The 14,775-nt window shown below is 39.2% G+C and overlaps 1 protein-coding gene across 10 annotated transcripts in view; it reads right to left on the bottom strand.

The window, feature by feature from the left end:
- The window catches only part of FERMT2 (FERM domain containing kindlin 2), a 71,422-nt gene that overhangs the window by 7,465 nt on the left and 49,182 nt on the right, over positions 1–14,775 (bottom strand). For 7 of the 10 annotated variants that reach the window (XM_045580589.1, XM_045580586.1, XM_036436445.2 and 4 more), the window contains exons 5-11: positions 11,722–11,754; positions 11,187–11,412; positions 10,974–11,076; positions 9,472–9,579; positions 5,368–5,502; positions 4,389–4,438; positions 2,857–2,981 (exon numbers count right to left, since the gene is read on the bottom strand). In XM_045580589.1, coding sequence (XP_045436545.1) covers positions 2,857–2,981; positions 4,389–4,438; positions 5,368–5,502; positions 9,472–9,579; positions 10,974–11,076; positions 11,187–11,412; positions 11,722–11,754 — 780 coding nt within the window. The remainder of the gene's footprint in view (positions 1–2,856; positions 2,982–4,388; positions 4,439–5,367; positions 5,503–9,471; positions 9,580–10,973; positions 11,077–11,186; positions 11,413–11,721; positions 11,755–14,775) is intronic. The other 3 variants (XM_045580596.1, XM_045580603.1, XM_045580607.1) reach the window with 1 other exon arrangement.

The raw sequence follows: 14,775 nt of genomic DNA, 5'->3' as shown, positions 1-14,775 counted from the left end.
TTCCTGCCTTTACCTGACAGGGATGCTGTAAGGATAAGTCAGACAATGTACCATACATGTCAAAGCTCGCCAGAGGGAATTCCAACTGTACTGAGTTCATGTCTCTCGGTCAGGGCACATACCAAGACTGTGGGTTCGATCCCTGTGCAGGGATAACAGATCGATGTTTCTCTCTCCCTCTTTTCCTCTCTCTAAAACCAATTTTTAAAAAGGTGCCTTTATTCTCAATAACTGTAACTTTGACTCTCACACTCAAAACTGCTGAATCTGTTCTTAATGAAGACCACCACTCCATGTGGTGGAAGCTAACAATCTATGGAACCTATCAATCTTTATCTTTTCTGTAGCATTTGATGCTGGGTTATGTCTTTTTTGAAGTCAACTTTTACCTTAGCTTCTACTGTATATTATTTTTATAATCTTACACTTTTTTTTTGTTTCCTTTACAAGCGTTTCTTCCTCTAATATGCACTGTCCCTTAAAAATGCAGGTTCTGTTCTTGGCCTTCTTATATTTTAGACAGTCTTTCCAATGGCTACATTTACCATTCATGCTAACTGCTACTATAGCATATCTGCAGCATAGATCTCTCCCATGATCCAATGGCCTACAGGTCATCTCCAAAATGATATCCCACAAATACCTCAAATTTATTTATTTTTTATTATTTTCCATCCTCATCTGAGGACATTTTCATTGATTTTTAGAGAGAGTAAAGGAGAGAAAGGGAGAAACATCAATCAGCTGCTTCCAACATGCACCCAGACTAGACCTGGGATCAAATGCGCAACCTAAGTGTGTGCCCTGACTGAGAATTGAACCTGCAACCTTTCGGTGTATGGGACAATGCTCCTTCTGACTGAGTCACATCACCCAGGGCAAAGTACCTCAGATTTAACATATCCCCAAATTAAACTCATCTTTCTCCCCAATCTTAGCTCGTGTCACTTCCAATCTCAATAACACCCTATCCACTGAGCTGCCCACAAGCCAGAAAGAAATCCTTTCCCTCTGGCCCCGCCTGCGTCAATCACCTGGTCTATGGACTGAACTTCCTCGGTATCTACTGAATTTGTACCCTTTCTCCATCCGTACTGATAGCCTTACTTGGATCACTAGCACTATCTGAAGTTATTCCTCTAAACTGCAGCCAATATAAATATGATGGGCGCTGTCACTTTAGGTTAATTTTTCATGGCACTTCATTGCTGCCAGTTTAAGAAACAATCTCCTTAACATTTTTATCCACAAATTCTTGCCAACGCCTCCTGCTTTTCCTCTCAAGTTAGCAGAACCGGCTTCAACAGCTATTGGGAAGTATCCCTCTCCTGATTGCATTCTGCATCCACCTTTCTCCAGGCACTTTTCACACAGTCTCTGCCTGGAAGGCTCTTTTCTCAGCCCCCTCCTTCCTTCCCCAGATCTGAGTTTTCTCTTTTGGATCCTAAGTCCAACAGCATTTCCCCTGCGAAGTCTTTCCCAACTCTCCCCACCATTCCTGAAGACTAACTGAAACAATACTCTTACCCGCTTTGACTTGTTAATTTTTAAAGTACTAGTTATTGCCTCAGTTGTAATTGTTTATCTTCCCAACACGCTCTAGACATCTTGAGGGCTGGGACTACTATTTGTTCTTGCTCATGTTTCAATAGTACCCAGTAGTATGTGGCACAGGGGTTCAATTCATAGTTGCTAAACTGAATTTTTTTATTTTTAAAATACATTTTTATTGGTTCCAGAAAGGAAGGGAGAGATATCTATTGATCGGCTGCCTCTTGCACGCCCCACACTAGGAATTGAGCCCACAACCCGGGCATGTGTCCTGACTGGGAACTGAACCATGACCTCCTGGTTCATAGGTCGATGCTCAACCACTGAACCCCGCCAGCTGAACTAAACTAAACTGAATTTTTTAGAACTTTGCAGTTTATCTTTCTCAGGGGCCTTGGACCATCTAGTCTGACAGATTCATTTCTGAGAAGAGACACTAAAGTCCACATAGATTATTTTTTCCAAAACCACCAGGTTTGTTTAGTGGCAGGGCAGGGCCTTGGCCATTAGATCCTGAGTGTTACCTTCCTCGGTGTGAGGTGCCTGCAAAGTGCTCCTTCGGGAGGACTTGGCAGAGGCGGGAGGAGAGCTCCTTGTGAGCTGTTCTCCACACGAGGACTTGACTTTTCAGTCATCCCGGGAGAAGACTGAGGATGTAAGAGGGACAGAAAGGACTGAAAGGCCAGAGGCCGGAAGACAGGCTCGTCTCTGACTCAGGAGCGGATAATCTGAGCTGAAAGAGGAAAGCTGAAACGGATTCTGAGTAACAAACGTTGGTTGAGACCCCAAGTTAAATTCATGTGACTGAGAGAGAAAGGTAGGGAGACTAATGAAAAGTTTTAGGAAAATTACAGAATTCCAACACTTGGGCATAGCAGAGGTTTTCTGTTTTTTTTGTTTTGTTTTTACAATGCTTATAACTCTAAAACAGTTCAGGTAACTACTGGGAAAATACAGATAAAGTAGAGATTTGGAAATTTTGTTAAAATATACTAAAAACACCCTAACGTTCAACGTACTAGAAAAAAGATCAGGAAAAACACATCTGTGTTTTAAGTGGTAAGTGAAATTATTTGGGGAATCATTTCTGTGAAATGAATTAGGGGACCTTTTTCTTTGGTGCTTTTGTCCAAGTTGCCTTACATATAATACATGCACATATAAAATACAACCCACAGAGTCTGGGCTGGGCTGAGAGGAATAACCAACTCCCGAACACTTCAGAACCGGCCTCCCGGGGAGCACAGCTGCACGGCAATTCGGGAGCCAATCTTCTCCACCAGCAGTGGTCCTTCCAAGGCTTACCTCTGAGGTTCATCTGATGAGCGGGAGTGCCACTGGACTCTTCTTTGCTCTTGTAGCAAGAAATAGATGTGTCTTTAAAGGTGCACCAATACTGCTTATAACCTTTCAGGGTCAGCTTTTTTGGCCTGTGTGTCAAATGGAATGAAATAACGTTATCAATGCTCTGTTTTAGCACCAAGCTTCACCATGTTAAACGTCTAAGGCCGGGTTTTACATCTGCCGAATCAGTTCCCCTCGGCCAGTGTGTTCTATTCAATCCTGCTGTTCCTGATTTGCCCCTGCGCTCCCAATCCATCTGCGCAGGAGGCCCTCACAAAGAGCGAGCGGGCAGAGGAGAAAGACGGCAGGGCCAGCATTCTGGTGCTGCCATAGCTGCAGCGCCTGTATCACAGCCGGTCACATGGGAAGGATGGGAAAAGAAAGGTGAAGTAAATGTCAGGAATTGGAAATATCCCAGGTCCCATAAGTGCCCACAGGTAGACGGTGTCTGAGGGCTGCCCTGGAGCCTCTCTGAACGAGCGAGCTTACCTCACATGATTAGAGCGAGTTTAACTCACATGACAAGAGCGAGCTCACCTCACATGACTCAGTGAGGCAAGTGCCTGTCTCTCTCAGGGCTGTAGCCCCATGGTGACTTTAACTGGCCACTCCCATGTCAGATATAACAAAGACAGGGCAGTCATGAGGAGAGTAGATAAAGAAAGGTACAGGTAGATGAAAAAGATGTATAAATGGCAAAGAAGGCAGGGGAGAGACAGCAAGCATCCGAAAGCATGCCCTATTTCAGAAATGTTATGTATGTTAATTGTTTGATATTTAGCCACAGCAAATGTTTTATTCCATGATATCATGTCATATTCCACACCTCTCCTTTCCTCTGCCTTAATGACCAGCTCTCATGATTCTGTGGAATACGTCTAGACTGTTTTAACATGCCCAGCCAGCGTGGCTCGGCGGTTGAGCACGGTTTGATTCCTGGTCAGGGCTCATGCCTGAGTTGTGGGCTCGATCTCAGTGTGGTTTGTGCAGGAGGCAGCCAATCAATGGTTTTCTCTCATCATTGATGTTTCCATCTCTCTCCCTCTCCTTTCTTCTCTGAAATCAATAAAAATATATTTTAAAAAATAAAAGTCTAGATTAGATAACATATACTGAAACCTTAATTATAAAATGTTCCATGAAAAATATGAAATTCAGCAGAACCTAGGGTCCAAGGAAATGACTGGCAGGAACGGTTCGTTATATACTATGCTTTTGCCCAGATTAGTTTCTTTATACTGATATATCACTGTCTACATGACTTCACAATCTACATGATGCAGCCTAGGTTATAGTCTTTATTTTTTTGCCTAAAGAAAAATATTTACCAGATAAAACAACTTAGTGAGTATTGTAATTTTAAGTTGATAATGCAGTGTTCTATTTGGAAAGTGTTTTTACAGATTTACTGGCCAAACAAAATTTTCAATAATGTGAATATAACTACAAAACTGACATTTATTATTTGCAATCCCTCTGTTTTGCGTACTTACTTGAAAACTTTAATGTAGTCAGCAAGTTCAGGAATTGAAGTAATGTCACCCTATGGAAAGAATTTAATCATTTCTTTTTCTTATTTTTCTTCAAATGAGAAACTCTAATATCTGGTATCTGATATCAAGAACCAGCTTACTTAACAAAAATACTTAAAATACAGATTACAACGATTTTAAAGATACAATTGTATTAATATATAGCCATATAGTACAAAGGAATTTTTAAATGCCACAAAAAGCTAATAAAATCTGATGAAATGGCAATTTATATAACCCACAAGAATACATTGTTGATTCTAATGCAGCTAAAACTGTGTCTACATTATGGAAATTTTATAAATCCTAACAGCCCGAGAGAAGTGTTTCTTATGTAACTAATTCCTAAGCGTTAAAGCCATAAAACCAAACTTAACATCTGAAAAACGTCCTTTTTTTTTTTTTTTAATATGATTTCAAATTTGGAGGGCACTAAATGGATTTATCCATGACTTGAGATTAACTTTTCCTCTGCAGAAATGTTTTTTACGCCGAAACCGGTTTGGCTCAATGGATAGAGCATCGGCTTGGGGACTGAAGGGTCCCGGGTTCAATTCCGGTCAAGGGCATGTACCTTGGTTGCGGGCATATCCCCAGAAGGGGGTGTGCAAGAGGCAGCTGATCGATGACTCTCTCTCATCGATGTTTCTAACTACCTCTCCCTCTTCCTCTCTGTACAAAAATCAATAAAATATATTAAAAAAAAAAAAAGAAGAAATGTTCCATTACTATTTGTAAGAGAATGTGCAGAGTATCAGAAGATCTGTACCTTTATTGGAGGTACAATATTAATTTTTAAAGTTTCTGAAACACATGTCTGAACTCTCTAAGGCATTAAATATTTCTCTACAACCCCTTAATACTTCACCAGAACCTAAATTGACAAAAAGGTAATAAGCATCATTCACATTAAGTTAGCAGGTTAAAAGATTCGCCCTACCAGAATTGTTGATGTTTTACCCCCTTCCAACGTAATCTCCAGGTCTGAAAGGGCAGCATCAACTTCATCAACGTCTTTGTCACTGTTGTTCAGATGATTCTCTGATGTCATGATGGACAGCTTATTGATGTGATACTGAAACCAGGAAAGACATTTTATTTAAATGATCGTTCCAAATGTAAAACTTGAAAATTAGATTATTACCCACAGCTAGAGCTTTTCATCACCTAATTTGAAAAGACAAAAGTACACAGGAACTAGAAAGGTAGGAAAATAAAGGGCACGGCACCAGAAATCAAAGCTCTAAGTCTGCTAATAAGTATTTATCCAAAAGAATAGGGTATTTGAACATAGTCAAATAAATTCATGGGAGGCCTAGGCCTTAGAGTATTAACACATCCTTCACTAAGCTCTACACACACCCCCACACACACTGTTTATTCCCTGAACAGGGCCTTGAACCTATATATACTGAATGAACAGAACATGCATAAGGCCATCTGTGGAAATAACATGGATTACCTTATAATCGCACTGTTACCCGGAGAGGGAAAGTTAGTTATCGCGATTATATTGAAAGCTAAAGCTGCACTTTCCCTTTTCCTTAATTCAATGCTAAAAATACGCCCAGAGGGGGATGTTGTTTATATTGTACATAAGAATGATAAGACGATGTTAGCCATCCATAAATACTGATATATACACATGTATACACATAAGTAGTGATAACAATCCTTTATGTAAATAAAAAAATCTTTGGGTATAGAATTACTAGTCATGATTTTAAATACTTTAGGTGATTGACTTAGAACTATTATTGATCGATTACATTTGGATGTTAAACCTTATAGCGGTCTTATACAAAAGTAAACAGCACCTTAAACCCCTTAATGTAGGGGTGTCGAACTCAATCAGAGAAGGGGCCAAAATCTAAAATCCAGCCTAAATCGCAGGCCGAATGGTTTACTGAACAGTCATAAACTGTCATTGTGATGGAAACGCAGCAGAGTGCAGTGATGACAGCGCTGTGCGGGCCACATTGCAAGGTCTGGCGGGACGGATTTGGCCCGCGGGCCTTGTGTTTGACACATGTGCCTTAATCAGTTACCTTTCAAAGCCCTACGTAGCACTCCAAATGTCTGAAGTATATTCACAGCATATAATCTATTCGTGGGAACATTTAATGAGTGGGATCTGAGGCCAATTATCAATGTTCCTCTGTATTTTAAGATTTAGTGAATCAGTAATGAAAAGTCTGTGGTTATGCCTTCAGTTGTGCTCAAATGAGATCCTTACAGTGATAGGAACTTCCAAGTTCACAAATCATGGAGAAAAGGTAGGCTGAGGCTCTCACAGGCAGTGGCCTCAAACATCAGAATATAATAGGAATCATGTGGAGAGCTGGTTAAAAAAGTAGATTCTTTGCTTTACTCCCAGAGATTCCGATTCAGTCAATCTGGGGTTCAGCTGGAATCTACTGTTTTACTAAGTGTCTTAGGTGATTCTGATGCATTAGTTCTTCGATTAAATGCTTTAAAAACAAAGTGGTGTCCTGAGCAGGTAGTGCAGTTGGTTAGAGCATCGTCCCATGCCATCAAAAGGTTGCAGGTTCGATCCTAGTCAGGGCACACACCCAGGTTGCAGGTTTGATCTCTGGTCAGGGAGTGTGTGGGAGGCAGCTGATGTTTTTATCTTTCTCTCCTTTCTAAATACCAGTGTTTGGTTTTGTTTTGTTTTTTAAAACAAAACACATCACATGATCTCACACATCTAGAGGAAATAATGAACAACATAAACAGACCCAGAGAAAGAGAACCAGCGATCAGACTCTCAAACCTCAGAGGGAAAGTAAGGGAGGATGTGGGTAAGGGGAAGAGATCAACTAAAGGACTTGTGTGCATACATATGGGCCTAGCCAGTGGCCATGGACAACGGGGGTTGGAGGGGGGCATATCTAGGGAGGGGTTGGGGTGGGAATGGGGGAATAAGGACAATTATGTGAGACCATAATCAATTTAAAAAAATCAATAAAATATATTAAAAACACACACACACACACACACACACACAAAACCCTGTTATTAACTACTTCATTTTTTTATCCACAGCTTCTTACTTGAATTACTTTTTCTTTTCATTACTGTAGATTTTACACCACCCGGAACCAGAAGCCCCAAAGACAGAATAGTTCAGAGTGTAGGCCATGTATGAAATAAACATTGGCATCTCTTTGCCATACTTTCAAAGTTTCCCCCTTCTGGTTGGCTATCTTGAGCCTTCAGGTCAGTCTCTGGGAAAGCTTCTAACAACTCAAGGATTTGCAGTATTAAATTCTCTCATTAAATCTAGATTCTAAAATAGCCCAAGAGAACTGTGCTTTGGGACATTCAGTCTCCACAAATTAAAAATCTATGGTTCCTGAAGTGTTTTTTACTACACTAAAATGGACTATCGCCTGTACACTGGCTTGGGGAAGCTGCAGAGTAATCCCATTTCTGTGACAATATGTCTAGGAATACTCATTCAACAAATACTTTTTGAGCAACTATTATGTGCTAAACGCTATAATATGTTGGTTTTTTAAAAAGAATGCATTATCTATATAAATAAAAGCCCAAGTGACTGAACAACTGGTTGACCAGTTGCTATAATGCACACAGATCACCAGGGGGCAGATGCTCAATGCAGGAGCTGCCCCCTAGAGGTCAGCGTGCTCCCACAGCCAACCTCCTATGACCCCTGCCCACACGGCCCCAATTGTCCGAACGCTGGCCAGGCCAAGGAACCCCACCCAGACGAATTCATGCACTGGGCCTCTAGTTTTTATAATAAAAAGACAAAAGACAAAAAAAAAAAAAAAAAAAAAAAAAAAAATCTGTCGTTTTCCCTGTATATTTTACATGTATCATTACTCTGTCATTGACAAAATCCTCACTAAAAAATTACAAGCCCACATTCTAACCAAGAAAGATGTAGGTAGAAAGTCATAGCCAAGTTGAGGGACTTTCAAAATAAAGTAGCTCCAGAATTTAAGTCAATTTCTTCAGACAGTCTGAATCGCATCCAAAGGCACAATAGAAGAGTCTTAACTACTCTCCAGAAAATATCTGATTAAACTAATTCATCTGTCATCACAGATTTTCCTTTTCTGGGCTTCATTTCCACTGTCTTCTTTCATCATGTAAACTACAAAGAAATTAGTTGATCTTCCTCTCTAAAGGGTGATTTATGAGTCTTAACTAGAAAACGTTTCTAAGTGCACAGAAGCACTTGGGATATTGAGAGTATTTTTGTGTTCTAAGGGGAAAAATCATAGTGAAAACTTTTCAGAACGGAATACAGTTTTGATTACTGCATCAATCAATACATTAGGTGAAGCCAGAATTCCACCATATCTAAGAACATTTACTGAAGCCTTACTCAGGTATCAGAAATATAAGAAAGATTAATCTAGTGGTTAATCAGACCTCAGTGCCTCTAAGAATGCTGATTTGTGGATGCCACCTTAGTTATTTTATCAAAGGGGTAGCCATGATGAAGTGGACGTTTTTTAAATAAGTTCTACTGTAATTATGAAGCAGGTGGTATGCAAGAACTACATTCAGAAAACAACTGGTTTAATTTACCTACTTATTCTTAAGGAGTATGACTCTAAATACTTACTGATATTTTGGTTAGTTTCACTAGTTTTTACATTTTTACCTTCTTAAAAAGTATTATTTCTCCCATACCCCACTTTATAAATATCATTATCTCCAACTGTTTATGAACTTATGCAAGTAAGTGTTCAGCAATCTGACTTTTAACATAGACTGTTCCCAAAGGAAAACTGGTTAACGTACATCTGGGGTGCTGGAGGATAACTGTTCTCCTACAGGATGCAGAAAAGTAACTATTAAGTATATCACTAAACTCTTACATAAAACAAAATATTAAACAAAATTCAAATATTTATTTTACTTTCCTAAGAGTTTATTCACTTTCTACATAGTAAAAAGTAAGCACTATTAAAATGCTACTGGATTAATATGCCACTTGACTATTTAAAAGGAATAGTCAACCCTTTCCCCCACAAATGTCCCATTCATCAATACTCTTCACTACCTGTAAAGCTGCAAACATCATCATTTCTTCTTCTGTGCACTCAATTTCTTCTAGGAGAATAGCCCATTTGGCCTGCTCATAAAGCTGATTGATTCTGATTGCATCATACTGCAGCAAAAGAGACACAATTCTTTTATAATATATCACTTTTAATGTCCAAAAGTTTGAAAACTCTGAATATTCACTTTAAAGCTTTACAAGAAAAATTTAATGAATTTTCTTTTCTGGGATTTTATTCACTATCAAATATGCAATAACAGATATAAATATACCTATAGGATTAGAGTATAAATCTGCATCTAATTTTGCATTAAAAATGGCAACGAAATATGTCAAAAAATTGATATTCAATATTAAAAATAGATTATGTATGTTATTTTCCAGGGAAATAACCATTAGTTATTACATTCCTTAACAAAATCTAACTTGAAGACATTAAAGTAAGGTAAGGATTGCTCTTCCATATTATTATTGCAACTTCACATACTATATCATAATCAGAGAGTAAATTATTTCAGGGACATCTTGCTCACTGTGGAAAAGCATAATCAGACAAAATAGTGGGTCCACATATAGACTGTAGAAAAGATTTATACACGTTACTGAATTCTATTTATTTAATAAAAATTAATAGTAATATATTGACACAATCTTAGAATGTTAACAAAATACAAAATCCCTTTCCTGCCTCCAGCAAATGTACTTAATGTTCCCAAAATTTTGGTTTTACTAAAATTAGGTATGATATGGCCTGAAAAGGAACAAAGATTTTTTTATAGTTCAATATTTTTACTGTTATATTAGTATAATGAATTATCTAAGCACTTAATAAAAATAACAATATACATTAAACTATAGACTTATAGTCTAGGCTGGAAAGGATGAAAAGGTAGGCAAGAGACTCCCTCCCCGCCATAGATGATAGGGAAGCAAAAGATCCAAATCTCTGTGCCATGTCTTTTTTGGGGTAAAATACTCCATATTTTCATGGTAAATTTAAATCTTATCAGGAAAACAAAGTGTTTCAGTAGCAATCAGTTGATAGTAAAAATATATTACAACGTTTCGTTATCAGACAGAAAGACATACAGACTTAAAGAACAATTTTTTTTTTAAGCAACATCTTTGGGTATATAATTAGAAATCAAAGTAACTGAAAAGGAATGTTTCTTTAACCTAAAGTGCACTTTGAGAGGTATGAAAAAAAAAATCCAAAACAAACTTTACCAATTCTGTTTCTTTTACCAAATTAGTGCCCTTAAAATACAAATCAATCAAAAATTCAATTATCTTAAAAAAAAAAGATTTACTTATACTTTCACATTTATATTCTAAAACAATACATTTATTTAAAAAACAGATGGCTTTGTCTAATCCTTTGGGTTTTTAGAATTCAAGATTCGATATTTACAAACTTTCCCTTAATCCCACCAACTACTAAAAAACAAGCATCCAAATGAATAAAACAAAAAGGAAAAAGAATTCCTCTAAACCCTAGGTACCTTTGGATTCAAATCAAAAAAGCTGTAATACTTGAATCGAAGTAGCAAGGCCTCATTCTCCTTCACATCCTGCTCCATGAGAGATCTCGAGGAATCAAGCCACCTGGACAGTTAACAAGGGCAGCGGAACAAAGCAACACGCGTTCAGTAAACCAGTTCCACCTCTAATTGGATAAAGAAACTCTTCAATTGTGTGTAGATTTTAAAACTTACCCTTGGTTGATTTTTGCTTTGTCAAGAAGAGCTTGAGGCTTGAACATTTTTGCCAAGATTTCTGGCGATGTGACTGGCTGGCTGACAGCAAGTATGCCAGGGTTGCCTTCTGACAAAGCACTGTCACCGAACCACGCAGAAGTCGGTGACAAGGGGCTTCCATCATGAGCATCGTAAGTGGGGGTCATTGTTTTACTATAAAGTCCTGGGCTTGAATATATACTTCCTAACAAACAACATGAAAAATAGGTAGTAAGTAGGGAGTACAGAATCTTAGTTTTTAGTAACACATGATATAATGGTAAGAAAGCTTAGTACATTACTTTACCTGTCTTGAAAACATGTAAAAATTAACTTTAACACTCTACTTGTGTAACATTAGATCATATAATATCAAGGCCAAATGAATATAATTAAGCCAATGGAAATTCTGGGGGGAGAGAGGGAATCCGTTCGAGAGAATTCGAAGGCAAGTTAAGGATACAGCTAAAGCAGACCCAACGTGTTTTCTGATTTTAATTGTGGCAAGTCTCACCTTTCAGAGGGCCAATGTAAAGAACATCAGTGCCTATAGGAAAGGAAAGAAAGGAATTCAGAAGGTAAAGGAAAGGCAACAATAGAAGACAGAAACAAAAGGATGAAATGAAAAAGAAATGGGAAAAAGAAAAAACAGATTTTTTCCTAGTGGCGAGTCAAAAACTGAAGTACATATTTCCAGTGGATTTGAGAGTAAAGAACCTTAGAAGATAAAACCTAAGTACAGTTAAGTTTTCTGTCCAATTAAAAAACTGAAACTGTGCTTTGGTCAAGTGTCTAGTAACAAATATGTCCATGTTTATCACCTTTGAAATCCACACCCTGTTTTAAGACAGCTCAATATAAGTGAATTAACTCACATAAATAATTTGTATGTTAACGTTTTCCCAGTGAATAGCTAAACTGGTTCCAGCAGATTTACAAACAAAGTATTAAAAGTAAAGGGGTAACCCAACAAAAAACAACCTTTTTTGTTGCTTTCTCAACAACAACAAAAAACTAGATTAAAAAATTTTAAAAAGGGGTAATAAAATTTTGCCCTGGAAAGAGGTCAACAAAGGGACATTTTACAGTGAAAAACCGTGAAGGGATATTGTCTCTTTTATCTTCCTATTCCTTGGTATTAAAGAGCTAGGTGTACAGCTACCTAAGTAATAATTTGTTGAATTGGTCAACGGATAGCACCTATCCTCCAAAGTCCCAACTCAGTTAATTCTATTTTGACTGCAGTCGTAATATTAAAAAAATAAAATGGGTATCATACTATTAATGGATAATAGGAGAATGGTGGCTGTTTCCTTTACCTGATTTAGGAATGTGCTTAGCAATCTCTCTCCTCTCCTAACCCCCACGCCACACAATGATAGAAACGGTTACCTATGAAAAGTGGTGGCGATGCTAGAGATTTATGCGGCTGTCATGACCTACTCTAGGACGAGAACACAATAAAAAAGAACAAACCAACCCTCTTGCTAGCTCCAGGATATCAGATTTGGTGTCCCTAATATGTGCTTTTCCACTGTTAGTATGAAAACTACTTGTAGAATCTGAACATTGTGAAACTTAGGTAAGCAACAACATGAACTTTCCTTTTTAGGCCTTTAAAAGAACACTGGGATACCGTGTTTCCCCAAAAATACACATCCTCCGAAAAGAAGACCTAGTGCATGGAAAGATAAGACATCCCCTGAAAATAAGACCTAGCGCAACTTTGGGAGAAAAAATTAATATAAGACACTATCTTATTTTCGGGGAAACAGGGTATTACTCATAGCTTTAAAAGCTACAAGGGTACTTGAGCAAAGTTAGAACTGATCATTTTCTTTATGAAGTTTCTCAAGCAGAAAATGCATTCCCCTAAATCACACATTTAATACAATCAGCCTCTCACTCAAATCTCTTTTTCTCAATTTCATATTCTTTGTACACTTCACATTTGACCACTTCATTGTTCCTACTCTCATTTCTGTTAGGCACTCTATGATTATAACTCATTTATTGTTCCCAACAACCTTATTATTCTCATTTCAGAGGAACACACGGAGGCACAAAGAGGTTAAACACCTTGTCCAATGTCAAGAACTATTAAGTTGCTGAGCCTGCTGTATATCAGCGAGTCTGCAGCTATAATCACTGCCTCCAGGGCACTATAACTTATTTAAGCCATACCCAATAGTGTGCATTTATTTGTTTAGTGTTTTGTTACTGATGTGACCACTGCTGTTGCAAAAAAAAGGTTTCTAATACACATTTTTTGTGCTTATTTCCCAATTCCAGCAGCACTGCTAGGTCAGAGGGTATGTGCACTTTAAACTCCTTTTAAGTCTCAGTTCAGTGACAACCCCAATTAGCTGTTGCTCCTGATTGCCCCATTTAAAACATACTTGAAACAGAAAGCTAATACAAGCTTAGATGGGGAATTATCTTAGCAACAAAATATGAGTTTGCTGAACTGCATTGGAAGATAACTTAAAACCATGGGAAGAAATAAAGAATTCAATGAGCACTGCAGTCTCAGGCTACCTATTAGCCCCTGAGGGTAATGCTATATGCTAATATAGGAGAATCTAGTTCTTAACTGATTATTATAGACTAGAGGCCTGGTGCACGAAAACTCACGCACTCAGGCGGGGCCCTCAGCCTGCTGCACCCGCACAACCCAGAACCCCTCAGGTAGGGTCCCTAGGCCTGGCCTGAGATCAGGCCTATCGGGCTTTCCTTCCCCGGGCTGCAGGCAGCTGATGCCACTGCTTGCCACCCGTGCAGCTCTGCCCCCTCTCCCCTGCCACCCGTGGCCTCCCTCTGCAGGTGACAGGCTACGGTTCAGTGGCTTGGCTGGCCTGACCCTCCCTCTTTCTATGCTGGGGGGTGGGGCCAGCTCTGTGAGGGGCTGCCTGCCTACCTGATTGACTTTAACCACTAGCCTACCTGCCTGGTTGCCCCTTACTGCTGGTCTGCCTACCGGATTACCTCTAGCCACTCTGTCTGCCTATCTGATTGCCCCTAACTGCTTGCTTGGGGGTAGGGCCAGTCCAGCGAGGGACCATCTGCCTACCTAATCACCCCTAACCGCTGGTCTGCCTATCTGATTGCCCCTAATCACTCTGCCTGCCTGCCTGATTGCCCCTTATCACTTGCTTGGGGGCGGGCCCAGCATTGATTTCTGGTTGGTTAGCCTCCCGCAGTTAAGACCCAGGGTTTTTATATACACTGAGTGGCCAGATTATTATGATCTCTGAACACATAATAATCTAGCCATCAGTCTATATCCTATAAAAGGCTAATATGCAAATTGTCCCCTCAATCAGGAGTTTGACCAGCAGGCAGGCTGGCCAACCACCCATGTCCCCTCCCCCTGGCCAAGCTGGCTGGACCCCACCCATTGCACAAATTCATGTACCAGGCCTCTAATGTGTGTGTGTGTGTGTGTGTGTGTGTGTGTGTGTGTGTGTGTGTGTGTGTGTGTTGAGCATCAACCCCTGAACCAAGATGTCTCTGTTTCCATTCTCCTTCAGAGCAAATGCCTGGGTTGTGGGCTTGATCTCCAATAGGG

The sequence above is a fragment of the Pipistrellus kuhlii genome, unplaced genomic scaffold (genome assembly GCF_014108245.1).
Source record: "Pipistrellus kuhlii isolate mPipKuh1 unplaced genomic scaffold, mPipKuh1.p scaffold_m20_p_1, whole genome shotgun sequence".
NCBI lineage: Eukaryota > Metazoa > Chordata > Mammalia > Chiroptera > Vespertilionidae > Pipistrellus > Pipistrellus kuhlii.
Note: the sequence above shows the minus strand (reverse complement) of the source record. Positions and strands in the feature narration are given on the sequence as shown.